Genomic DNA, 23,192 nt, shown 5'->3' with positions numbered 1-23,192 from the left:
TTATTCTTAATTTAACTGTACTAGTCTAGTTATTAGGTTCTTTATATTTTAACCTAACCTAGCTGGTTATAGTCAGATTATGGTGAGGTATAACGGTCAGGTTAACCCACTCTAAAGAGAATAAATAAGTAGATTTAGTAAAAAGAATAGAATTAGATTCATATTAAAAAGAATAGAAATATAAATAAATACATTATTAAAAGTATAGAAGATTAAATAGATATTATATATTATATAAAGATAGAAGATACAGAAGAAATTTTTTTTAAATAGAAGTAGCTCTATTTATCAGAAGCAAATATTAATAGTTTTAATTAAAAATTTAAAAAGATTGAAAAGAGCTATAAATAATAAACTATATTTTTTAATTAATTTAGAAATATAGAATTATTTAAAAAATATTTAATAAATTATAGAAGCTTTCTAGCTTTCTTATTAATAATTAATTAATTAATTAATTAGCTAGGCTTTAGAATAAGAATACTAGATATTTAATAAAAAAGTTATTTTTTTACTAAAATATATTGTTTAAGTAACTATTTCTTTATTAATTTATTTACTAAACCAAGCTCTGTTAGTATAAAATAAAGTAGTTCAATAAATAAGTTAATAGATTAAATAGTTCTTTAGCAAGATATAGGTAAGTAAATAATTATATAATAGAATCTAGCTTATAAATAATTAATAATTAGATATTTAGAAATAGAAATACAGAATAGAAATTAAAAATAAAGAATTAGAATATTAGATCTTAATATAATAATATTTTAACTATAGAAAATAACTAAAATTAGTATTCGATTAATTTTTTAAAAAAAAAAATAATTTAGAGAATAACTACTTCATTTATAACTAGAAATATCTAGCTATAACAGGGATATAAAAAAAGCGGTATTATTCAAAAAAGTAGTAAATCTATAATAGCAATAATTAATTACAGTAATCTTAGCGTTTTTATATAATGTTAAATTAAATAGCTAAATAGATATTTAGTAAAAATAAATAAGATTATTACTATATTTAATGTTAGAATATAATACTATTTAAAGATAAAATTTTTATAAATATATTAAGCCATAGATTTAATTATATACTAAAAAATAGTAATTCAAAAAGCTCTATACTAAGATAATAATTAATTTAAAAACTATAGTTCTAACTTATAACCTTCTCTGTCCTATTAGCATCCTATAATTTGGGAAAATACCGGATAGTGGATACAATAACATATAATTGATATTGGGATAGCATTTAATCGTCGGGGTATTCATCCTTAACATTACTTATAAAAACATGATTTTCCTCGTCCCATCGTTTGAAATGTTTCCCTGCAGTTTCAAGTAGATCGCGCGGCATGTCTGCCAACCGAGGTGCAGTTGGCCAAATGTTCTCTTCTGCCACATATCGCACGCTTCTATCCTCGACCCTGGACTCGATTAGCGGTGATATGGAAGTGGACCGTGGAGTAGGACATACAGAACATGGTAAAAACTTTGATGTCTCCCACCTGCGAGGCGATCAACACCCATTCTTCTCATCCACTGTTCGCCTGCATCACACTCTGTGTCCCAGCCTATGATGATGCCGACATAGTTGTAGCGGCGATGGCGGAAAACTTGGCCAACTCGATACTTTACGCTCATGTGGCCTGGATTACGGCGTTTGACCTGTTTCGGCATCTCGTCAACCGCGCGCATGACATGAAGGCATTCCAGGATATGCGCATGTTCCAATGTACCATGGAATAGGGGAGCTATGTGTCGTTCAATAAGATAAGTGTCTGATGGGAATTCCTTGGCATAAAGCTCCATGAACAATGGCATATAATGGCTGAACTCTGCAGGGCGGGATGGGCCCAGTAACAAGATCGCCGACCATAGAGCGGCGTACTTTGCGCTGAGAATATTTTCGACGCTCATATGTGCGCTTGCACCCTCGGATAATCTTCGCAGTTGACTCATTATGTTCGTGCTGCAGCGTATAACAATTTCTGGTGTCCATGACTCGTTCAAGTATGGCGACTGTTCGGCCACCGACAGGCCCAAAAAGTTCAGTTGGTGTTGCAAGCTCGCGACATGGGTCTCTGCATCTGAGCGGAATGGGTCCATGTAGATCGGGACACTCTCGATTCCCGGACCAAGTGCATTCCCATCAATATCGAAGCCGATGGGTGGTTTCACTATAACATGTACATGAAAAGGAAAGCCACAAGGGTGGGCATCAAGGCCAAACTTCTGTGCAACATAGCAGTATATGGCTGCTGAGATCAAGGGCAGAGAGTTGTGTTCGGGGTCCTTTAATGCAATTCCCAGAAAGTTGTGTTGCAACGTGTCATACTCGCGTCCATTTTTGATACCCGTGAGGTCATTTGCCTTCAGGTACGCAGCAATGGCTTTTGCCTTAGCACGACACGTGAGTCTATGGATATCAGGATGGTGCATCAAAAACTTTCTGGCAATCCCTTCAAGTGTATTGCTTATCTGCCGTCTAATTAGATACTGTCTGGGGCCAAGAGGATCGTCTCGCAAACATACTTCATCCAAGCTCCCATAGCCACTTTCAGGCACGAAAAGATCAAATGCGCCTAATGCGCGGTCAAGCGGAACGGTCTCGCCATTTCTGATCTTCGCCCATTCGGAGACAGCAATACTTCGGTGGAGACAATTGAGGAGTTCTTTCGCGTAATAGCTTTGACGTCATCGTTAAAAAAAAAAATCGGTCAAGACCTAGGGAAGCGCAGAATACCAACCTCCTAGCTAGGTAATCGTCGACGCTTGAGTCTGCCTGAGTATTCTGTAATAGTGCATCCTTGATATCGTAACCATATGCAATTATCGTGCGAAATTTCTCAATCCTGCCCGTTTGGCTCCGTAGAATGTCATCGAGAAAATTAATTGTGGCGCGGCCGACAAGATGGCGAGATATGTATAATGCTTTCCAATCTACCTGATGGACAGGGCCAGCAAGCTTATTGGGCATGTCATGTCTGCTGTCCCAATATCGGAAAGACGTCCGACAGTAAAAACGCCATAGTATGGGCTCGTTCGTGACACCTCGAAGCCGACGGCACGTGCTTTCTAGAGCAACCGCTGAGAGGGGGTCACAGTAGCATAAGATATTCAAAAGTATTTCTTGGGGAAGGTATTCAAGGGACAAAACCATTCCGATGCATGGGGCAGGGCAAAGAACAGCAAAAAGAATGAAGCTGCTATCTTCCGTGTGTTCGTTGTCGGGTTCAGAGTTCCGCGGGGAGAGAGGGCCAAGAGAAAGTGTTATCTAATAGCCTAATAACACCTCCGCAAAGCCCTTTTTTTTCCCCCAAGGACGCATCAAGTCGACAAGTAACCGCCGTCGCATCCTATTGTTACACAGGATTACGGTGCGCTACATTTCTAGTTATGGGACAATCACAGTCTGCAAATGTTAATGAAGATACGGATAACGGCGCTCCAAAAACAGACAAGAAGGTCGATTACTATGAGCTTCTTAATGTCGAACGCAATGCGTCTGGAGACGAGTGAGTTCATTTGCAAGCTGGGGTCCGAATTACTTTTAGCCGCAAACTAATTGAATATCTCGCCTATTCACAGGATAAAGAAGGCCTACAGAAAAAAGGCTCTGGAGCTACATCCAGACAGGAACTACGGGAATGTAGAGGCGGCTACCGAACTGTTCGCAGAAGTCCAAGCTGCCTACGAAGTCCTGTCAGATCCCCATGAACGCGCATGGTATGACTCGCATCGAGATGCTTTCTTAGGCGGCGATTCCGCGGCTCGGGGAACTGATTACTCCTATGAGACTCGAATGACAACAGCCGATGAAATTTTGAAGCTGTTCTCCAAATTTAGCCCTCGCATGGAATTTGACGATTCGCCGGACGGGTTCTATGGCGGCCTTCGTGAAACATTCTCACGAATTGCCCTCGAAGAGAAGACCGCTTGTCACTGGGAGAACTTGGAATATACGGAGTACCCAACCTTCGGACGTCGCGATGACAGCTTTGCAGACGTTGTGCGCCCATTCTACGCTGTCTGGGGCGGGTTCTCCACCAAGAAATCTTTTGCGTGGAAAGATGCCTATCGTTACTCTGATGCCCCGGACCGTCGAGTGCGCAGACTCATGGAAAAGGAGAACAAACGCTTGAGGGAAGAGGGTATCCGTGAATTCAACGAGGCTGTTAGATCTCTTGTGGCCTTTGTAAAGAAGCGCGATCCCCGATTTAAGGCTAATGCGCAAAATGAAAGGCAAAGGCAAGAAACACTGCGTCAGACCGCTGCTGCACAGGCTGCTAGGTCACGCGCAGAAAACCAGGCCAGATTACGAGATCATGTCGTCCAAGACTGGGCAAAGTCGGAGGCTCCTGACGAGGACCAGTCCGATCTGTCTGAAGAAGAGACGGAGTACTTTGACTGTGTCGTTTGTCGCAAAGGTTTCAAAAGCCGAAATCAGTTCGAGGCCCATGAGCGTAGCAAGAAGCATCTCAAGGCTGTTAAGCAGCTTCGTTGGGAAATGAGAATGGAGAGCGAGCAACTGGGCCTAGAAGAGCATCTCGATCATGCGGATGAACCACAGGAATACCATGAGGAGGTCAATCACTCGAAAACCCCGCCGACGGAGCACGGCTCAGACATTAATTGTACTGAGGACGTGTACGACAACGCCACCGAAGTGGTCGGCGAATTTGATGCAACTGATGATACCGAATTGTCCAGGGAAGAGTTACCCCCCCATGCATCGCCTTCTGAGGATTTGTCGAGCCTTGACGAAGAGGCGGATTATGCGTCAAGGGAGTCCATTCAGAACAGACTTGGATCATTCAGCATTTCGGAGCCTGGGCCAGATGAGCCAGGGGTAGCAGGTGGCATATTTCAGCACACCCCAGCCTCTGATTCTGAAGGAAATTCTCGACGCGGTGCTCAGAAGCTGGGTAAGGCCAAGCAAAAGCGGGCTAAAAAGGCACAGAAGCCAACGGCACAGTCTCAAAACTTGACATGCGGGACATGCAATACATCCTTCTCGTCAAAGAATCAGCTATTTCGCCATATCAAGGAGCTGCCCGACCATGCGCAGCCAGTATCTAGCGCCTCCAAGGCCAAAAAAGGTCGTTCGAAATGAGTTAGCACTACAGACCATCACCTCATACCTCCACGTACCATTGACACACGCTTTTTATATGCACACTTATATTGATAGAATAAAGCCTGCTGCTTCCGGCGCATCAGGAATCGACTATGTGATACTCGGGCTACTTTGTAGGACAACTGATGACGGAATCTGTACATTGGGGTGGTGAAGGAGCTTGTAAATCAAACCCAGGTTCGCCCTCGAGTTCTTAGCCGAGACCAGCCTTCGAGTTTTTCACCACATGTGCAACCGGTAAGAGAATGCCTTTGTTATTGGCAGCTCCGAGCGCAGTTCCCGTGCTCCAGCCCATTTTCTCCAGCATAGCTCGGCCTTTGTTTCCGGCGCCAATTTCGGGGGCAGAACCACCTACAACATCGCCGTCCATGTAGGAGACAGCCCCCTCGGGACGGCCACCACGCCGCGATTTGGCTGACTTGGGTGTGTGCTGCTCCCATATTTTTGCCCCGCCATACTTGAACTTCCCCTTGGAAAACACGCTGTCCACCTGACTAATCGTTTTCCGGGTATGTTTGGGGGTCCGCGAGGTCTTATGGAGGATAGGGAAACGCGATGACCCTTTCCCGCGTGACTGAGAATTCAAAGATAAGTCATGGGCCAAGTCATGGATCACTTTTCTGCGATGTTTGGTCATTGGAGGCAGTGACAAGCTAAATGATTGTTAGGCTGACGTCTAGTAACTGGGGCGATCGAACGGATATACATACCTATTCTTTGAGGAGAGCATAAATGTGCGAATCTCCACCTTCAAGTCATCGAAGCCCATATTGAGGGCATACTTGCTCTTCATGTCTGGGTCATCGGATTTGCGGCCTAGCAAGCCCTGTGCACGGAGTTGTTCCCTTTGCTGCTTTTTGATCCTCTTTTTCTCTCGGTCGTTTTTCCATGCCCTTTCTAGCTCCATCTCAAGGTCACTGTCGGAAAGCACCATATCCAGGGGCAAATGCTTCCCTTTCTTCTTCTTACGAAGGCTGGGCCTGTCAAAATCCATCATGTCAAGTCCATAGTATGGGTCCATCTCCAACGCATCCGCAAAAGCAGTCGCCGGGGCAAAGGGGCGCCCTTTGGGGCGGTTGCGCCGGCTTGTGCTTGGTGCACTGCTTTCTTCCAGGGCACGAAGAAGGTCCTCAATTTCCTGGGAGTATGGGTCCCTATCACCAACGTCGTCCTCTGAGTCAGTGTCAGTCCCGGATTCGTCGTAGGCTTCGAGAGGATCCTTCGGAGTATATGTATCTAGGCCTGACTCTTCGTCAACCAGATCTAGATTTGCTGACACCAATTAGCAAAAGGTTCGTAGCAACAGGCATTGAACTAGGATGGGTGTGCTGTTGCTGTACTCACTTGCAACTCCCATGGACTCTTCAGTCTCAATTGTCGCCAAGGGATCACTCCGGGTACTAAAGTCACCTGTGGTTGGGGCCTTTGTGGCTCTGCGAAGGTTGTCGTCGCCGTCGGATTCTTCACTTGATGATGATGACGATGGGGTGTTGAATCCTTCGAGATAGTCGTTGTCCATGTTCGCTATGTAGTCGGCTATAGCGCCATCCTCATCATCAGATCGATTACTCCGGGATTTCCTACCACGACGTGGCATACCAAAATCTATGTAGTCGAGTTCGGGCGTGGCCGAGCGTGCATCGGATATGGTGGTACTGGGTAGAGCTCCTGGCCTTTCCGGCGGTTGGACCTGTTCACTGGTGCTTCCTTGCGAGTCGCGGTTGGTGTCATTTGTATCCATCTGGTGGTCCCTATGTAGGAGTTGAGGTGCTGGGTCCTTTCTTCTTTGCCGTCCCAGGAAGACGATCTCGTCTTCGCTTGATTCGTCCTGATCCGCTGGCATTCGCTCCGTGTCTGGGTCCGAAATCTCTGCATTTGCAACCCCTTCTCCCAGTGTGTCTAATGACGGCGAGACACTCGGGGCGGTTGTCGTCTCGGCTGGTTGATGGTCCGACGGCGGAGTGACAGTGGTCTCCTCAGGAATGGTTTCAGGCTCTTCGCGCTTCTCGCTTGCTTGAGGGGTCTCGGGGTTGTCTTCGCGTTCCAGGTCCCCTGCACTTACGAATTGAACAGCCTTGTGTCGAAGCTGCAGTCCGGTGCGCCAGAGGTTACGCCCTTCGGTATTCCGGGCTTCTTCCTGCATCGTAAACTTGTTCCCTGTCGACGTGATCAGTGGAGGGAATTCTATTTGTTGCTGGGCGCATGTTTGCCGTACCAGCATGTCTCTTAGGTGTAGCCTTCTGAGCCTTTGCTCGGGCTTTGGCCTTGGAACGAGCCATTTCTGGCACACTAGGTGTACGCTGCTATGTACTCTGAGGTGTCAGGGAAGGTTATAGATGACGACCCTGCGGATACCTGGTGGCGGTATTCGGATTCGATATCGCCGAGTAGTGTGTGGTGACTGGACGAGAGGGATGCGTGAAGTAATACGGTATCTTCACGGGACGTCCATGTTGTGCTCTTGTTGGGGATTTTTCACTGATACTGATTGCTGATTCTTCGCTCGCCAAACGCCACTCGAATTTTTGTGGTAGGCGGTGAGTGGCTGTCTAGCAGACAGGTTTGCACCTACGGAGTACTTAGGTGGGATAACCGCCTGCTCTTGATTTATATGTCCTAGCCACGGGTCCAGATTTGATTCCAGTAGTGTCAGGTACCTTGAGTCGTCTGTTTTGATGGATGTCACGTTTCTATTGTGCTCCTGGGATCTTACTCGCGGTTGATGCCATATGCGTTCCTGGGCCCTTTCCGAGGAGTATGTGACTAATGACGTTAGCGGGTCCGGGAGCTTGTTATCGTACGGAGTTGGGGTCCCTCGTGATGAGCCCCTCTCCTACTACTAGTATTACATGCCTACGAGTAGGTTTTCCATCATCCAGTGCTACTTGGATATAGCTTGACTCATAGCTGTGCTGCCTTCTGTTGCCCTTTAGTTGACTCTACACATGATCTGCATGCGAGGGGGATAATACCAGGGACTTGATACATATATATCTCTCTCCCCGCATCCACGAACCACCCCCACAATACCACTTACCAGCACACACGAGGCGCAATCATACGAAGGACAGAAAGGAAAGAAAAACACACCAGAGATGAACAGTGTCGACCTCGGCCGATGCAAACGCATCGTACAGTACCTCTGGGATCCTGAGCCGAGGAATGACGAGGAACCAGATACATCCATCTGGTGCCTGGGTGTTGAATATCCCCCAACCAGTAAGCCTACGTCACTCACCCACACGCCAGGCACACACAGGAGGTCTAACCTGGAGAATATTATCGCTAATGTATATGTCACAGCAGGCGACGGCGCAACCGACAACAGCACAGAATATGAACCAGGGACAACGTCGACGCTGACAACAAATGGCTGGCCCGAGGGGTTTCTCTCCGATTTTGAATCGAAGATCTGGATGACATACCGATCAAACTTCCCTCCGATACCAAAGCTCGACAGTCCCGATTCAGCTCAACATATGACCCTCAGCGTTCGCCTACGCAGCCAGCTTATCGACTCGCAGGGATTCACCTCCGACACAGGATGGGGGTGCATGATCAGATCTGGACAATGCCTTCTAGCTAATGCGATGTCTATTCTACTTCTTGGCCGCGGTATGGACCATCCATTTATTCATCAGCAGCAACACATCAAAGCTGACGTATCCCTAGATTGGCGTCGAGGGCAAAAGCCCGAAGAAGAGGCACAACTGCTGTCACTATTCGCCGATCACCCAGAAGCGCCGTTATCAATCCATCGATTCGTTAACCACGGCGCCGAGTCTTGTGGGAAACATCCTGGAGAGTGGTTTGGCCCTTCTGCCACAGCCAGATGCATAGAGTAATGCCCCTTACCCATCCCTAGGATTACCGGATACATCCGACCTGGCAAGGTTGCTGTACTCACACTCGACAGAGCGCTATCGGCCCAATATGGGAATCCGACGCTTCGGGTTTACGTGACGAACGATAGCTCCGATGTCTATCAAGACCAGTTCAAGAGAGTTGCCTGTGACGGGACTGGCACCATACAGCCCACCCTGATTCTTATAGGGACGAGGCTGGGGATCGACCGGGTGACGCCCGTTTATTGGGACTCCCTCCGAGAAATGCTTCGATTCCCCCAGTCAGTAGGCATCGCAGGGTATGCATCTCAGCCCAGGCAAACAGTCTTGAACATACAAGAACCCAACAAGAAGCTAACCAGCCGTGACAGGGGACGACCCTCAGCGTCGCATTATTTCGTCGGAGTCCAGGGCTCGCACTTCTTTTACCTCGACCCACATACAACTCGCTCAGCCTTACCATACCGTCCATCTGGCAAATCCTATACCGGAGAAGAGATCGACACCTGCCATACACGACGACTGAGACGGATTCACATCAAGGATATGGACCCAAGCATGCTCATAGGTTTCCTCATTAAAGACGAAACCGACTGGAATGACTGGCAAGCGCGCGCTACTTCCACACAGGGAAAGCCCGATCATCCATATTGCCGCCAGTGAAACGCAACTGTATCCGCAAGGGCGAGAAGAAGCATTGGACGAGGTTGAAGCGTTAGATGAAGATTGATGCGCTAAAGATGCAAATGATATTGCTGTTAGTAGACACTTCTGGCATTAGCAGGTGGAAATTACCAAGGCGTAGACCACTTCGTGAGTAAATAAGAGGGTTGGAATTTCGACTTCTGTCAGGGTGTCTGAAACCATGCAGAACCCAGAGAAACGAGTTATGTTACACCGCATTCACGTCTCGAATAAAACCATAAAAACATTTGGCCCAAGGGGAAAAATAAAAGCCATCCCATGACACATTAGAAAATCCCGCGAACACCCGATAACCCACCACCTCAAAACCGATCAGATAACGAGGCAGTAAAAAGAGAATCCTGCAAAAACCGAACGAAAGAGAAAATGAACAACGCAAGCTTATTTGGCAGAAGAAGAGTACTTCGTGACGGCCTTGGTGCCTTCGGAGACGGCGTGCTTGGCCAGTTCACCGGGCAGGATCAGCCGCACGGAGGTCTGGATCTCCCGCGACGAGATGGTGGACTTCTTGTTGTAGGCAGCGAGCTTGGAGGCCTCGGTGGCAACGCGCTCGAAGATGTCTGAATGACGCGTCAGTAATCGCGTTCTGAACAGACCAGATCGATTTGACTCACCGTTGACAAAGGAGTTCAGGATGGACATGGCACGAGTGGAGATACCAGTGTCGGGGTGGACCTGCTTGAGGACTGGGGGCGCAAGTCAGCATCAAAACCCGATTCAATCCAATATCACAATTCCATACCCTTGTAGATGTAGGAGGAGTAGGTCTCCTTGCGGGTCTTGCCACGCTTCTTCTTGTCGCCAGAGGCAGCGGCGGCGGTCTTCTTGCCAGCCTCCTTCTTCTCAGCGGGAGCCTTGCCAGCAGGGGCCTTGCCACCAGTGGTGGGCTTCTTCTCAGCGGCTTTGGGAGGCATTTTGGATGGGATTTAAAAAAGAATAAAAATCGGATGAGATCAAAAAGGGTGAGATGGATGAAAGTACGCGGGTGTGGTCGTCGTGATAGATTGAGATGGGAATGAGGAGAGAAGTAGAAATGAGGGAGACGCGGTGACGAGGGGAGGCGCGCTACTTATACCGGCCCGCGAAAGGCCAGTTGATCCAGAGGTGGGCAAAGGAGGCAGAATTTCAATACGGTCACAGATTCGTATGATCTGTATGATTAGGTGGGCGGGGACGCGTCGACGACTGCGGAGAGGGCGGCAGGATCACGCCAAGGATGCAGTAAGGTATGGTAAGGGCATAAATTACGGGGCTTTACCTGATTTGGCACACCAACATCACGGTCACGCTTCGAATCAGCGCAGCGCGCGTTGCGGCATGATCTCCACTATGATTGGCCGACCCCGCTAAGCGAGAGGGTGATCTGAATGGCGTCTGGCCCGCCCAACGTCACCCTCGCCGCGTCGTTATAAATGTCGTCTGTTCCCTCGCGCTGCCCACTTACTTTACACACCTTACCGTATCATTGCCATCAACCTCCTCGCTCGATCACATCCACTTCACCACCTTCATCTCACCTCTTCTATTATTCTTTTTAGAATCCCCATTTCTCAACCGCAAAAATGACTGGAGGCAAGTCTGGAGGCAAGGCCAGCGGCAGCAAGAACGCGCAGTCGTATGTTTGCCCCTTTTCATCAACCGGATGGTTGGGACTTTGTGTGCGCGTCTCAAATGCTAACTTCTCATTGAAGCCGTTCGTCCAAGGCCGGTCTGGCGTTCCCCGTCGGTCGTGTCCACCGTCTGCTCCGTAAGGGCAACTACGCCCAGCGTGTTGGTGCCGGTAAGATTCCTCGATTCTGAACCCAACTTTCAATCAATATTGACGCGTCATCCAGGTGCCCCCGTCTACCTCGCTGCTGTCCTCGAGTACCTTGCTGCTGAAATTCTCGAACTGGCTGGCAACGCCGCTCGTGACAACAAGAAGACTCGTATCATTCCCCGTCATCTTCAGCTCGCCATCCGCAACGATGAGGAACTGAACAAGCTCCTCGGACACGTCACTATCGCACAGGGTGGTGTTCTGCCCAACATTCACCAGAGTAAGCTCCACTTCTCCACGGGTCACCAAATCGGGTATACTAACGCAATCCAGACCTTCTCCCCAAGAAGACTCCGAAGGCCAAGGGCAGCCAGGAGCTCTAAATTGTTTCTTTTTCGTTTGGGTTTTATCGGCGTGGTTTGGTTCTCTTATTGATGTGATAACGGGGTTCTGGCCTGGGCACGTTTATGGCTCTTCGTTTCTGTTCTAATTTTATGGTTGTACATTATGTCTACGGACATGGAATGATACCGGCAGCTTCTACATGATTCAGGCTTTCGGATATTCGGATTAACCGGGTTGTCTTCAATGATATCTCGTTTTCTAGATTTGGTTTCTGTAGATCCAGTAGGCGATGCGGTCTCATTCAACATTTGTTGCATGGTACATCTAAGAATTTAATTGGAAAGCCATGTTGGCTGTTGATATTTGATTTACAGTTCTGATCGCGATTAACATAACTTTGTCAAGACCCCAAATGCATTCGATATTTGAAACAGCAATCTTCAATCCGCTCTATGTTTAATGGCCATGCGCATGGTCGGGGGCATCTGGATGGGCATTAGAACATTCATTGAGAATCCAAGCAGACTGGATGTAAACATACAGGGTAGTTGACGAGCCGGAAGGTTTCTCTCGTACTTGGAACCTGCAGTTACTGTGAGCCAATGGTCTGCCACATAATTGTATTATGTTGATCAACATACCACCCGGCGCGGTAGGTGCCCGATACGGATCCGGGTGCTTCCAGGTCTCGAGTAGCTTCTCCGTCTCTCTCAGCAGCACCTGTGAGGATTCGCGTAAGCGGGGTTCGTTCGGATCATACGGGATGTGGAAGCAGAAATGGCTGTACCTTCTGTTGGCGGGGATCGCGGACATCCTTGTTGGCGTCAAAAAGCGAGCGGATGTAGACGGCCTGGCCACGCCAGATATGTCTGTGGACAGCCCAATCGAGCGCCAGCTTCAGAGACCGGCGATAAAGGGACCTGGAGAGAGATAGGTGGTTAGAAGACCGTGGTTTTGGAGTATTCGCCATGCGGTCGAACCACTTACGCAACCGGAGTCAGTGCCATTGTGCCGCAACAACGAAACGGCAGGGGGGTTCAAAGCGATAGTAGGGGGGTAGAGAGAACCCGCGCGGATCGAATGAGAAGAATCGGCGTCTCGCTTTGGGCACAGAGTGGGAGAATTCCTGTTCAATTGGATTGATATCGGTGCCTTCTTCGAGGACCCGCGAACAGACTGCTCGGCGGAAGACTGCCATAGTGGTCTGCCTGGCCGCCCGGAGAAGCGTAATAATAATACTCCGTCATTGCCGGGTGCAGGGAACGCTGGCCGCCGCCTTGAGGGAAATTCCGGTTGTTTCGGCCCGGCTCGAGCTCTCTCATTGCGCTGTACCCTTCCTACGAGACACTAAGTTTCGTCACTCTTTTTTACTACTCCTACGCCGCGCGCATAACATTCAGAGGGAACAACACCCCCAGAATCCCCCCTGACGCTCTTCTTTCCACTGTCTCTGTCTTTGGTTCCTTTCTCTTGGTCTTCTCGTTCAACATGGCTTCCCGATTACCGCTTCAGACGCTGAGGGCTGTCCCTCGTGTTGCGTCTCGCAACTTGACTGCTGGCAGCCGCAGAACCCTCACATCAACCTCGCTCCGGAAGGCTATCAAGACTCCCGGCAAAGCTGCTCTGGGTCTCCAACAAATCCCTGTGCTGGGGTAAGTCCTTCTTCCTTTATGCCGAGACGGTCTTTCGCATGCTTACAAACAATGTTGTAGAAGCAACATCTCTCGTTCCGGCCTTGCTCGTCTTGGAGGCTACCAAGTGCGCACTTATGGTATAACGGCGGCCTATTAGATCGAAATTGAACCATTCGAGTCCGATCGCTAACGGTACAACAGCCGACACCGTGGTCAAGGTTCCTCAGATGGCCGAGTCTATCACTGAGGGTACCCTGAAACAGTTCACGAAACGTACGATTTTCCCGCCCCCTTGTGACTATAAAGTTTGCTTATTGGTTGCTACCAGAGGTCGGAGACTACGTTGAACGGGATGAAGAACTTGCGACCATCGAAACCGACAAGGTAATTTCCAATGCGCATTGGGACAGGCACACGGCCGATTAGGCGGCTCCTGGATATATAAACACATACTTACTCTGACCAGATCGACGTATCCGTTAACGCTCCCGAAGCCGGCGTCATCAAGGAGCTTCTCGTGAATGAGGAGGATACTGTGACTGTCGGTCAGGACCTTGCTAAGATCGAGCCCGGTGGAGCCCCTGAGGCGAAGGAGGAAGCTTCGGAGAAGCCGAAGGAGCCTGCGGCTGCTGAACAGCCCAAGGCTCCGGAGCCGGAGCAGCCCAAGCCTGAGGCCCCCAAGGCCCCCGCTGCTGAGAAGCCCAAGGCGCCGGAGCCTCCCAAGCAGTCCCAGCCCGCCGCTTCTACCCCGAGTGAAGCTAAGCCCACCCCTGGTAGCCGTGGGGAGCAGAGGGTTCGTCTCCTTTGGAATTTCGGCCTCCGTGACCGTCGCGTGGTATGTGCTGACTTCGTGTTGTAGGTGAAAATGAACCGGATGAGACTGCGGATCGCAGAGCGCCTGAAGCAGTCCCAGAACACCGCCGCTTCCCTCACTACTTTCAACGAGGTTGATATGTCGTCTCTTATGGAATTCCGCAAGCTCTACAAGGATGAGGTGCTGAAGAAGAGCGGCGTAAAGCTGGGCTTCATGAGCGCGTTCTCTCGGGCTTGTGTTCTGGCCATGAAGGATGTGCCCGCCGTCAATGCCTCTATTGAGGGACCTAACGGCGGGGATACCATCGTCTACCGCGACTACGTTGACATCAGTGTCGCTGTGGCTACCGAGAAGGGCCTTGTTACCCCTGTGGTGCGCAACGCCGAGTCGATGGATATGGTTGGCATTGAGAAGGCTATCGCCGACCTTGGAAAGAAGGTAGGTGAAGAAAACTTCTGGAAACCGACGCATTTGCTAACTTTTCGCTTTCAGGCCCGCGACAACAAGTTGACGATTGAGGATATGGCTGGTGGATCCTTCACCATTAGCAACGTTAGTTCTGGATATTCATGCTTGGGGATCATACATGTGCTAATGCTTCGCAGGGTGGTGTGTTCGGATCCCTGATGGGTACCCCTATCATCAACCTTCCTCAGACTGGTATGTTCATACTCCTAACCAGGTGAAGTGCGGGCTTGCTGACACTTTTTTAGCCGTCCTCGGTCTCCATGCTATCAAGGAGAAGCCCGTTGCTGTGAACGGCAAGGTTGAGATTCGTCCTGTATGTATTATTTACATGCTGGCTGCTGGGACAATGCTGACGCCATCAACAGATGATGTATCTTGCCCTGACCTACGATCACCGTCTTTTGGACGGTCGGGAAGCTGTTACTTTCCTTGTCAAGGTATGTTGCTCGCATGGCTTGCGTTTCCGAGGCTGGGTGCTAACTTTGCCGGTATAGGTCAAGGAGTACATCGAGGACCCCCGCCGGATGCTTCTCGGCTAGATGTGATATTCGTGCGTGTGCCTTTCGGAGTTGGGGCTACCATACTCTTTGCCCTTCCATCACTTTGCTTGGGAAATTCATCTTGTAGATTAACACTGTACGCGAAATATATATGCAATCTTTATGTGTTACCGGTTTGTGCCTCGGATATTATAGTAGTGCGCTCATCTCGCGGTCGTGCATTGCTGCATGCAATGGTTTGCATAAACTCAATTGGGTATCTCGTAAATAATCTGCTTGCTACATTACTCCCCTGGTAGGGGCTCGCATTTGAGGGCGGTGATTTCGCCGCGCGGCGGCTCAGCGAATTCCTGCCCTTTCTTTCAGTTGCTGCGTTTCGGCGCGACTTAGCCCGGCCAGTTTCCCACGCTCGAGCTGGACCAGAATGGGGGGATCCTGCGTCTTCATTATGTCCAGTAGTGTGTTGAATAGCTCTTGTCTTAGCCTGGCTGGTGTCAGGCTCGTCGATATTCGTCTAATGTGGGCGTCAAGCGATGTGTCAGGTGGTGGCTCAAAGTAGGATGTTATTTGAGTCGTTGCGTCGCGCATTCGTTCTTCATTCGGGGCTGTTTCCGTCATGGCGATATGTGTATTGAGGCCCTCTCGCAGTGTGATTCCGGGTTCTTTGGCTGCAGTTATCGCACCCTGCGCGATCAGCTGGCAAGCCACACCAACCCATCGTCGTCGCGGGTATCTGGTACGGCAGAGGGGGACATAGTCGCGTAGAATTTCTGCTGGGGAGGCGCATCGACGAATCTCATCGGCCAGTTCGAGAATCTTAAGTTTGGTGTGTATATCTTCCGGTATGAGCGCGGGGTCGGGAATGAGACGCTTGAACGCTGTCGCCGGACGAGATTGATGTTAGCACGGCTTCTGGCATCGTTATCCTCTGGGGGGGCGCATACCGTATATCGTCGCAATGGAGGAGTCAATACTATTGTGTTCTCCGTTCTCTTCGGTCCGCACTTGGCCAGTCGAGAGGATGGACTCCAGCGTCATGCAGAGCAGATAGTCCAGTATCATAAGGTCTACATCAACGTGGATGTCTGGGTCGGGTTCTGATAGCTCCATATTTCTTGTGACTGGCGAGGCAGTCCACTGTTCTCTGTGCTGGTCGCATCGCGCTCGATCTTGAATCCGCGTTTTTGGTGTGACTAAGCAATGCCCCACTTCTTTACCCTCCCCACTCAAACCTGAACCCCCCTGCTCATCTTGGCGCCATGCGGACTTCAGAAGCAGATATCCAGAGATATCCAGCTGGCGATCTGCGTTGATCTGGGGGGTAATCAGTGTTTCTGATTGTGTTGTTGCTTGGTCATGGTTATTACGACTCCACTGCGACGGTTATATTGTAGGCTTGGTGTGTGTTTTCTCGAGTGCAGATGGTGTAAATCTAACGACTCTTCGCTTCGGATATACTCTGGGGATATATATATATCTATATACTGGAAGCTATCACTACTCGATACACGCATAAACCTACACCCACTGGAGCAGCATTTAACACCATAAACACGCAAATACACCAATAAGATATCCATAGAATAAGCGATATATAACCATGGTCCAATAGAGAACACTAGACCATGAGCGCAACCGTGATGCCATAGACATCATGTGACCACAACCGACGTGACAGTAGCGTCATCTCCATGAACCCACCCGCCAACTACCATACATATAGTTACATATCGCCATACGACTGACCACTAGCTAAATCCACTGTTAACTATACTACTACCTCAACTATTTGTACGCGCCTGCTCGTTGCTAGTCAACACACCCACTGCCCACTGCATGCTCATCAGGCCTGCACACCTATCCAGACTCCTAACCAGAACAATCCCCGCAAGACGATTCTCCATGGCCTGGTACTGCTCCGGCTCCTCCAACGCGGAGTTGATCGAGAACCTCGCCCAAATGGACCTGATCAAGAACGAACGCGTAAAACGGGCAATGATGGGAGTGAGCATTGACCCGCACCCCATTTCCCTGTCCCCATGATACGATCTCGCCACAAGTATCATTATCTCGCGGTCACCGACACCAGAAACCGTGATATCTACCCCGTACAGACCGGGCTGACAGTCACACAAAGGTTGACCGGGGCCACTATGCACCCCAACGACCCTATTCAGACTCGCCGCAGCCGATCGGCTATGGCGCGACTATATCGGCCCCGCACATGCACGGCCACGCCTGCGAATACCTCATTGATTACCTCAAGCCAGGCGCCCGCGTGCTGGACATCGGCTCTGGATCCGGCTACCTGACGCACGTCTTCGCCAACCTCGTGACGGGCTCGTCCACCGGCAGCCCCGATGGACAAGTCATCGGCGTCGACCACATACCGCAACTAGTCGAGCTCGCCAACAATAACATGCGCAAGTCAGCACAGGGTCGCGAGCTTCTTGACTCCGGAAAGGTAAAATTCATCACGACCGACGGGCGTAAAGGGTGGGAAGCGGGCGCGCCGTATGATGCTATCCATGTCGGTGCTGCGGCGGAGACGCTACATCCCGCGTTGATCGATCAGCTGCGTGCCCCTGGACGTATGTTTATCCCAGTCTCCGCGGAAGGCCCTGGGGCCACATTCGCCGCGATGGGGGGACAATATATCTGGGTTGTGGATAAGAAATCAGATGGATCGATCCACAAGGAGAAGGTATTCCCGGTCAGCTACGTTCCTCTGACGGATTCACCCAAGTGATGTTCCTCTTATCCCCAGGGGCTCATCGGACGGAGAGTACTTCACCCAAGGTAATGTGGAGAGAGTGGAAGATAATAATTGGATCGCTGAGCTGAAACATCCGAATCGAAGCAAATCGTAGCCTCTAGTCACATTCCTTACCAGGACAAGGGATAGCAATGCTATTGTTATATGTTGTACTGATTTGTTTCAAAATGACGAAGCTGCGGTCACTTCCTAATGAACAATCAATGCTAAGTAACATGAGACTATCAACGGAAGGGGAAGCCCCCTGGGAAATTAAAGCCCTGGTGAGCGAACTTGAACTGTCGACCACCGCCCTGCTGGAAAAAGAATTGCTGACCACCCGGAGGGAACGGGCTTCCCTGGAACGGATGACCTCTCTGCGACTCCGGGTCGTTAGGGTCATCTCCGTTGTCATACCGGGCCTTCAGTTCGGGATCTGACAGGACCTCATAAGCCTCATTGATACCAGCCATGCGCTTCTCAGCCTCTTCTTTACTGACGCCCTGCGCGGTGGCCTTGTCGGGGTGGTGTTGTCTGGTCAGTTGACGGTACGCCTTCTTGATGGTTCGCTCGTCTGCGTCTCGACTGACGCCAAGGATCTTATAGTAGTCCTTCTGCTTAGAACGTTTCTGTAAGACATGGGCCTTCTGCAAGAGGGTCTGGACCTCTCGAGAGCCCGGATGGTGTTCCTTTGCCGTGTTCAGTGTGGCGATCGCCTCATCGAAGCGTTCTTCATCAATCGCTGTCTGGCCCTTGAATAGCAGCGCCGGGAGGGAATATGGGTTCGTTTCAAGTGCCTCTGTGCAGTAAGGTGCCGCACGCTTCGGCATGTGAGCCTGGACATCAATCACTTGTTAGCCCTCCTTCAGCCAACACATCACATCGGATCAATATACCTCTTGATAAGCGTTGCAAGTGTCTTCCACCAACGACGCATAGAGTTTGTTGGGGGCTTTCTGGTGGATATGGCCTGCCTCTCGCTCCTCCTTGACATCATCCTTCACATCACCCAGAAGGCCAGTGTCGTCTGCTGTACCCACGAGGAGATTGATGGCATTGTTGAATTTCCGGGCTTCCAGCGCATCGCGCAGTTTCTGTAGTCGCTTGGTGATCTGCTTCTCCCTCCGGTAGAGACGGTTGCACGGTTTCGAGTCAGGATCAGAATGGAGACACTTCCGGATCTGCGCAATGCCACGTTCATTGTCCGCCAGGGAATAGAACAGCATTGCCGACATCTGCAGATGGGGTTCGACGGAGCCCGGAGAAATCTGCAAGACATGCGCCAGATCACTAATTCCCTCCTCGACATCACCCTTCTCGAAGCGGCAATGTGCGCGTGTCTGTCGCAAGCCCAGGGCCGTGTTCGCCTTCAAAACGGCGACATTCGCCTGAGTGATGCAGTCGTCCCATTGCTTACGGTCCTCTGCCTTCTGAGCCTTGAGCGCCGCATCGCGCGCTTCCTCAAGCTCAGCATATTCGGGAGACGACTTCTTCCCGGCCTTCGCCAGGTCACTCAAGGCGCCGGTCCAATCGGCAGAAGACGCCCGCAGACGGGATCGCTGGAGCAGCGCGCTTTCGAAATCGGGCTTCAACTCCAGGACCCGGTCGAAGTCTTCCAGAGCCTGTGTGTTACGCCTCAGAGACAGGTATGCAGCGCCGCGCTGGAAGATGGTGAGGTAGTTCGTAGGGTCCCTGGCGATTGCCGCATCGAAGTAGAGTAGAGCGTCACGAGCCGATCCGCTGGCGAGATGCGATTTCGCGGAGGCGACCAAGGAGGATAGCGGAGTGTCGGCGGGGATTTCTGAAGCCTGGAGGCCATAGCCTGTCGAGCATAAGGCCAGGAAGACCGTGAGGTATTCCAGCGAAAGGAGCATGGTTGAAGGTTGGAGCGCAAACGAATGACCACTTGTAATGACGATGGAGAGAGAGGTGCAAAGGTAGATTAAGGACAAGAGCGCATAGTATATATGACCACAAACGAGGTGAGGCGAAAGAAAACCTATCAGTCAAAAAACAAATAGCTCCTGGTGAGAGCCGCGGACGAATTTACATGTTCGATGCCATTCGATTGCTGTCAGGAAGTGCTCGATTCCGGAAGTCGACTTTCCAGTCTGGCCTTTACGCGCCGTTACCATTATTACATACAAACAAATCACGTGATCTGAGACGGAGATGCGTCGGCCGCTTGTTCTTTGCGCATCCAACAGAGCGTCGTTCACTCGAATTGGATCGCGGCCGATTAAACGAGTATTGGAGGAGACACATTGAAGTCGACAAGACCTCGATATGTTGAATACTCCGTGGATCTGCGCCCGGTGTCTGGTGCGATCAACCAGGGCTGCGCGACAGCCGCAATTCCTCCTACAACGGCGGAGATTGAACACAAGTATAGGTGGGTCAATTCTGCCCTTCAGACAGCTCTCACAATATACAATCAATATTAATATTCCCCATTAGACACAGGCCTGTCTCCGGCTTTACTCACCCGAGCCCGCTCGCTCGCCGCCGAGCACAAGTCGCTTTCGGCCAAACTAGAGGACTCCTTCGATGCGAAAACCGCGAAACGCATAGGTGAACTAGCGGCGATAACAAAAGTGCTGAAAGAATGGGATACTGCGAACGAAGTAAGAGCATGGCCGACCCGAATCACCACGGAACATGTCGCTGATTGTGTGGTTTAGTCGATTGCGGAGCTGAAATCCATGTTGGAAGACCCGGACACCGATGGGGAGCTCAGATCGCTTGCGGTCGAAGATCTAGAGAGCAGCAAGAACAACCTCCCAGTACTATCGGATAGCCTGAAACAAGCCCTCGTGCCTCGTCACCCCTTTGCCGAACTCCCCTGTCTTCTCGAAATCCGCCCAGGTGCCGGTGGGGATGAGGCTGGCCTCTTCGCCTTCGAGCTTCTGAGGATGTACACCGCGTTCTGTTCGCGAAGAGGCTTCCGTTCCAGTGTCATCAAGCTCGATGTCGCAGACGGTGCGGGGGACGATCGATTGACCGAGGCAATTTTAGAGGTCGAAGCGAACGGGGCCTACGATGTTCTGCGGACGGAGTCTGGCGTACATCGGGTCCAGCGGGTCCCGGCTACGGAGTCAAAGGGACGGACACACACGAGTGCCGTGAGCGTGATGGTGCTCCCCAGTTTCCCAGACAGTGGAGCTGGCAGTGATAGCGCGTTGAACGTTGACGATCCGAATAGCGACTACTACGTGGACCCGCAAGAAGTTCGAAGCGAAAAGATGCGCGCAGGTGGCGCCGGCGGACAGCATGTCAATAAGACGGAGTCTGCTATTCGTCTAACGCATATTCCGACAGGCATTGTGGTGTCCATGCAGGACTCGCGATCGCAGCATGCGAACCGCAAAAAGGCGTGGCAGATTTTACGCGCTAGGCTGGCCGAGGCAAGACAGGAGGCGCGAGAGCAAGAGCTAGTAGAGCTAAGAAGAGGTGTAATGGGTGGTGTCGCTCGCATGGGGCGCGGCGATAAGATCCGTACGTACAACTATGGCCAAAGCCGGTGTACAGATCATCGAAGTGGCACCACCATACACAACCTAGACAGTGTGTTGGACGGCGGTGACGGCCTGGAAACCGTGATGGACAGTGTGCGGACATGGCTTGTTGATCAGGAGGTTGCAGCTATGGCTGCGGAAGATCTGGCGAAAGATGAGGCCGCATCTCGTTCCTTGAAACGGTAAGCAATCCGACTCCTATTTTCATCTAGCTGGGTTCCTATGCCTTGCCTCTATGACCATAGTTGTACATACATGATCGAATCCAGATCTGGTCTCCCAAGTGAACGTAACGCGTGTTTCTGGCCACGCCTGTCCAAGTAGTTATTATGTTGTAGATAGAGTCGCTCCGGGCCCACCTTTGTGTTCCTTCTATTGCTCCAACAATCATAGGTATTTTCTCTCGGGATCGACCGAGTCCAGAATATCCATAGTTTTCTCATACCTGAGAGAAGATCAGCGTCATTCGGATTCTCCGGGGGGGTTGAGCGTTGTTGAACTCACATCGTGAACACGATTCCTCCACTCATGATCAGTCTCGCCAGTCGGGGGACAGCTCCAGACCATAAAGTGAGGACTCCCTCGTCTCTGAAAATTCGTGCCGCGCAAACGAAGCTGTTTTTGTAATTCTTGCTCGCCTCAAGCGATTGCATTCTGCTCTCTGATTAGTGTCTGTTCCATGCACAGGTTCCGAGTTGTGGGCTCTTACCTGGTTTTGACCGTATCCAAAGGTTGAGTGGCAAACCTGAGGTAGAGATTAGCAGTGATCGTGGCATGTAGGAGTGTGCAGCGGGCCCGAGACGTACACTGTGATGATACCAGCCATGCCGCCCAGAGCGAAAGTGCTCGCGGTTCCCAACTTCTCTCCTGGAGCAACATAGCCTTGTGCCAGTTGCTTCAGCGTTGTGTAGCTCGAGAACCGCACCGCCGAGTTGGCGGCTTGCCTCGCTGTGGTAGGAACAAAGCCCTGGAAGAAGCCTCGGACTCCTCGCTCCTGGAAGATGACTTTACTGCCGTGCAGGAATCCGCGCATGCGAGGGTTCGCCGATTTGCGGTCGTCAATTCTGAAACGATTACGTCCGTCAGCTCAGATCCCAAGTAGGGCCGGCGCCTTGATTACGATCGCAGGATCGGACGCAAGAGGGACGAGTAAAACGAACAGTTGGGTTTTGATGCTCTCGAAGGGGGTGACAGCCAGAAGCGACTCGGTAAATCCAGCACCGAATCCAGCAATAACTGTCCTTGGTCCGGATATCTTTCCATTTTCGTCCTGAAGAAGTGACTTGAAGGTATCGAAGGCAACGAAACCTATGGACCATCATACTCGTAAGCACAGGGTCAACGCGACACAGAACATAGAGAAGGTCACGGCAACATAGACAGGAGGACTCACGAATGCCTGCCTTGAGGGAGTTCCCAATAATCAACGTAGTGCATCCTGCATACCACTGCTTTCCGAACGGCGGCCATGGTAGCTTCTGTCCATCAGGGAGTTTGCGGTTTAGTTGAGAACGGGTTTTGGCGACTGAATGGGTTAGTTCGGTCCGGTCATGGCAATGGTGAGGATCGCATACACTCCGCAGGATAAGTAATTGCTATTTCGTGGATTAGTGACTGACAGACAGTCTAGGAGCGATTCGTTGAAGGATGGGATTCTTACCGATCTCAATGGCACCCGCGGTCGAGCCCGCGATGATAGATCGCAGACTGCTC

General features: G+C 50.4%; 11 protein-coding genes across 11 annotated transcripts in view; 4 read left to right on the top strand and 7 right to left on the bottom strand.

Annotated features, from left to right (window-relative positions):
• Positions 1-1,251: 1,251 nt before the first annotated feature.
• ATEG_09006 (uncharacterized protein) lies at positions 1,252-2,984 on the bottom strand (the record flags this gene model as incomplete). Its single annotated transcript, XM_001217591.1, has 5 exons — positions 1,252-1,426; positions 1,477-2,480; positions 2,535-2,688; positions 2,750-2,854; positions 2,947-2,984. 5 exons carry the CDS (start codon positions 2,982-2,984, stop codon positions 1,252-1,254), a joined length of 1,476 nt encoding a protein of 491 aa, XP_001217592.1.
• A 414-nt stretch (positions 2,985-3,398) lies between these two features.
• Positions 3,399-5,081, top strand: ATEG_09005 (putative C2H2 finger domain protein; the record flags this gene model as incomplete). Its single annotated transcript, XM_001217590.1, has 3 exons — positions 3,399-3,517; positions 3,591-4,927; positions 4,957-5,081. The coding sequence occupies 3 exons, from the start codon at positions 3,399-3,401 to the stop codon at positions 5,079-5,081; spliced, it is 1,581 nt and encodes a 526-aa protein (XP_001217591.1).
• A 663-nt stretch (positions 5,082-5,744) lies between these two features.
• Positions 5,745-7,418, bottom strand: ATEG_09004 (putative R3H and G-patch domain protein; the record flags this gene model as incomplete). Its single annotated transcript, XM_001217589.1, has 4 exons — positions 5,745-5,792; positions 5,846-6,402; positions 6,484-7,296; positions 7,355-7,418. The coding sequence occupies 4 exons, from the start codon at positions 7,416-7,418 to the stop codon at positions 5,745-5,747; spliced, it is 1,482 nt and encodes a 493-aa protein (XP_001217590.1).
• A 2,652-nt stretch (positions 7,419-10,070) lies between these two features.
• On the bottom strand, positions 10,071-10,603 carry ATEG_09003 (histone H2B family protein; the record flags this gene model as incomplete). Its single annotated transcript, XM_001217588.1, has 3 exons — positions 10,071-10,249; positions 10,304-10,375; positions 10,432-10,603. The coding sequence occupies 3 exons, from the start codon at positions 10,601-10,603 to the stop codon at positions 10,071-10,073; spliced, it is 423 nt and encodes a 140-aa protein (XP_001217589.1).
• A 648-nt stretch (positions 10,604-11,251) lies between these two features.
• Positions 11,252-11,831, top strand: ATEG_09002 (histone H2A; the record flags this gene model as incomplete). The annotated part of the gene is made up of 4 exons (XM_001217587.1): positions 11,252-11,304; positions 11,381-11,469; positions 11,525-11,728; positions 11,782-11,831. The coding sequence occupies 4 exons, from the start codon at positions 11,252-11,254 to the stop codon at positions 11,829-11,831; spliced, it is 396 nt and encodes a 131-aa protein (XP_001217588.1).
• A 418-nt stretch (positions 11,832-12,249) lies between these two features.
• Positions 12,250-12,800, bottom strand: ATEG_09001 (NADH dehydrogenase [ubiquinone] 1 beta subcomplex subunit 9; the record flags this gene model as incomplete). The annotated part of the gene is made up of 5 exons (XM_001217586.1): positions 12,250-12,278; positions 12,335-12,400; positions 12,435-12,513; positions 12,581-12,713; positions 12,781-12,800. 5 exons carry the CDS (start codon positions 12,798-12,800, stop codon positions 12,250-12,252), a joined length of 327 nt encoding a protein of 108 aa, XP_001217587.1.
• Positions 12,801-13,281: 481 nt separating this feature from the next.
• Positions 13,282-15,248, top strand: ATEG_09000 (putative dihydrolipoamide succinyltransferase; the record flags this gene model as incomplete). Its single annotated transcript, XM_001217585.1, has 10 exons — positions 13,282-13,445; positions 13,585-13,700; positions 13,756-13,811; positions 13,894-14,220; positions 14,287-14,679; positions 14,734-14,793; positions 14,847-14,901; positions 14,955-15,022; positions 15,075-15,146; positions 15,204-15,248. The coding sequence occupies 10 exons, from the start codon at positions 13,282-13,284 to the stop codon at positions 15,246-15,248; spliced, it is 1,356 nt and encodes a 451-aa protein (XP_001217586.1).
• Positions 15,249-15,804: 556 nt separating this feature from the next.
• Positions 15,805-17,236, bottom strand: ATEG_08999 (protein-L-isoaspartate O-methyltransferase; the record flags this gene model as incomplete). The annotated part of the gene is made up of 5 exons (XM_001217584.1): positions 15,805-15,893; positions 15,920-16,087; positions 16,154-16,513; positions 16,732-16,827; positions 17,032-17,236. 5 exons carry the CDS (start codon positions 17,234-17,236, stop codon positions 15,805-15,807), a joined length of 918 nt encoding a protein of 305 aa, XP_001217585.1.
• Positions 17,237-18,209: 973 nt separating this feature from the next.
• On the bottom strand, positions 18,210-19,838 carry ATEG_08998 (DnaJ and TPR domain protein; the record flags this gene model as incomplete). The annotated part of the gene is made up of 2 exons (XM_001217583.1): positions 18,210-18,800; positions 18,861-19,838. The coding sequence occupies 2 exons, from the start codon at positions 19,836-19,838 to the stop codon at positions 18,210-18,212; spliced, it is 1,569 nt and encodes a 522-aa protein (XP_001217584.1).
• A 412-nt stretch (positions 19,839-20,250) lies between these two features.
• ATEG_08997 (putative mitochondrial translation release factor (RF-1)) lies at positions 20,251-21,803 on the top strand (the record flags this gene model as incomplete). The annotated part of the gene is made up of 4 exons (XM_001217582.1): positions 20,251-20,356; positions 20,422-20,588; positions 20,646-21,661; positions 21,749-21,803. The coding sequence occupies 4 exons, from the start codon at positions 20,251-20,253 to the stop codon at positions 21,801-21,803; spliced, it is 1,344 nt and encodes a 447-aa protein (XP_001217583.1).
• Positions 21,804-21,866: 63 nt separating this feature from the next.
• Positions 21,867-23,192, bottom strand: part of ATEG_08996 (putative mitochondrial tricarboxylate transporter (Ctp)) — a gene marked incomplete at both ends in the record, with an annotated part of 1,475 nt that continues 149 nt past the window's right edge. The window contains 7 exons of the mRNA XM_001217581.1: positions 21,867-21,924; positions 21,984-22,133; positions 22,189-22,224; positions 22,286-22,543; positions 22,640-22,787; positions 22,873-23,004; positions 23,140-23,192. The exon at positions 23,140-23,192 is cut by the window's right edge and continues 149 nt beyond it. Of these exons, the coding sequence (XP_001217582.1) occupies positions 21,867-21,924; positions 21,984-22,133; positions 22,189-22,224; positions 22,286-22,543; positions 22,640-22,787; positions 22,873-23,004; positions 23,140-23,192 (835 nt within the window). The remainder of the gene's footprint in view (positions 21,925-21,983; positions 22,134-22,188; positions 22,225-22,285; positions 22,544-22,639; positions 22,788-22,872; positions 23,005-23,139) is intronic.

Source organism: Aspergillus terreus, genomic scaffold, assembly GCF_000149615.1.
Source record: "Aspergillus terreus NIH2624 scaffold_13 genomic scaffold, whole genome shotgun sequence".
Taxonomy (NCBI): domain Eukaryota; kingdom Fungi; phylum Ascomycota; class Eurotiomycetes; order Eurotiales; family Aspergillaceae; genus Aspergillus; species Aspergillus terreus.
Note: the sequence above shows the minus strand (reverse complement) of the source record. Positions and strands in the feature narration are given on the sequence as shown.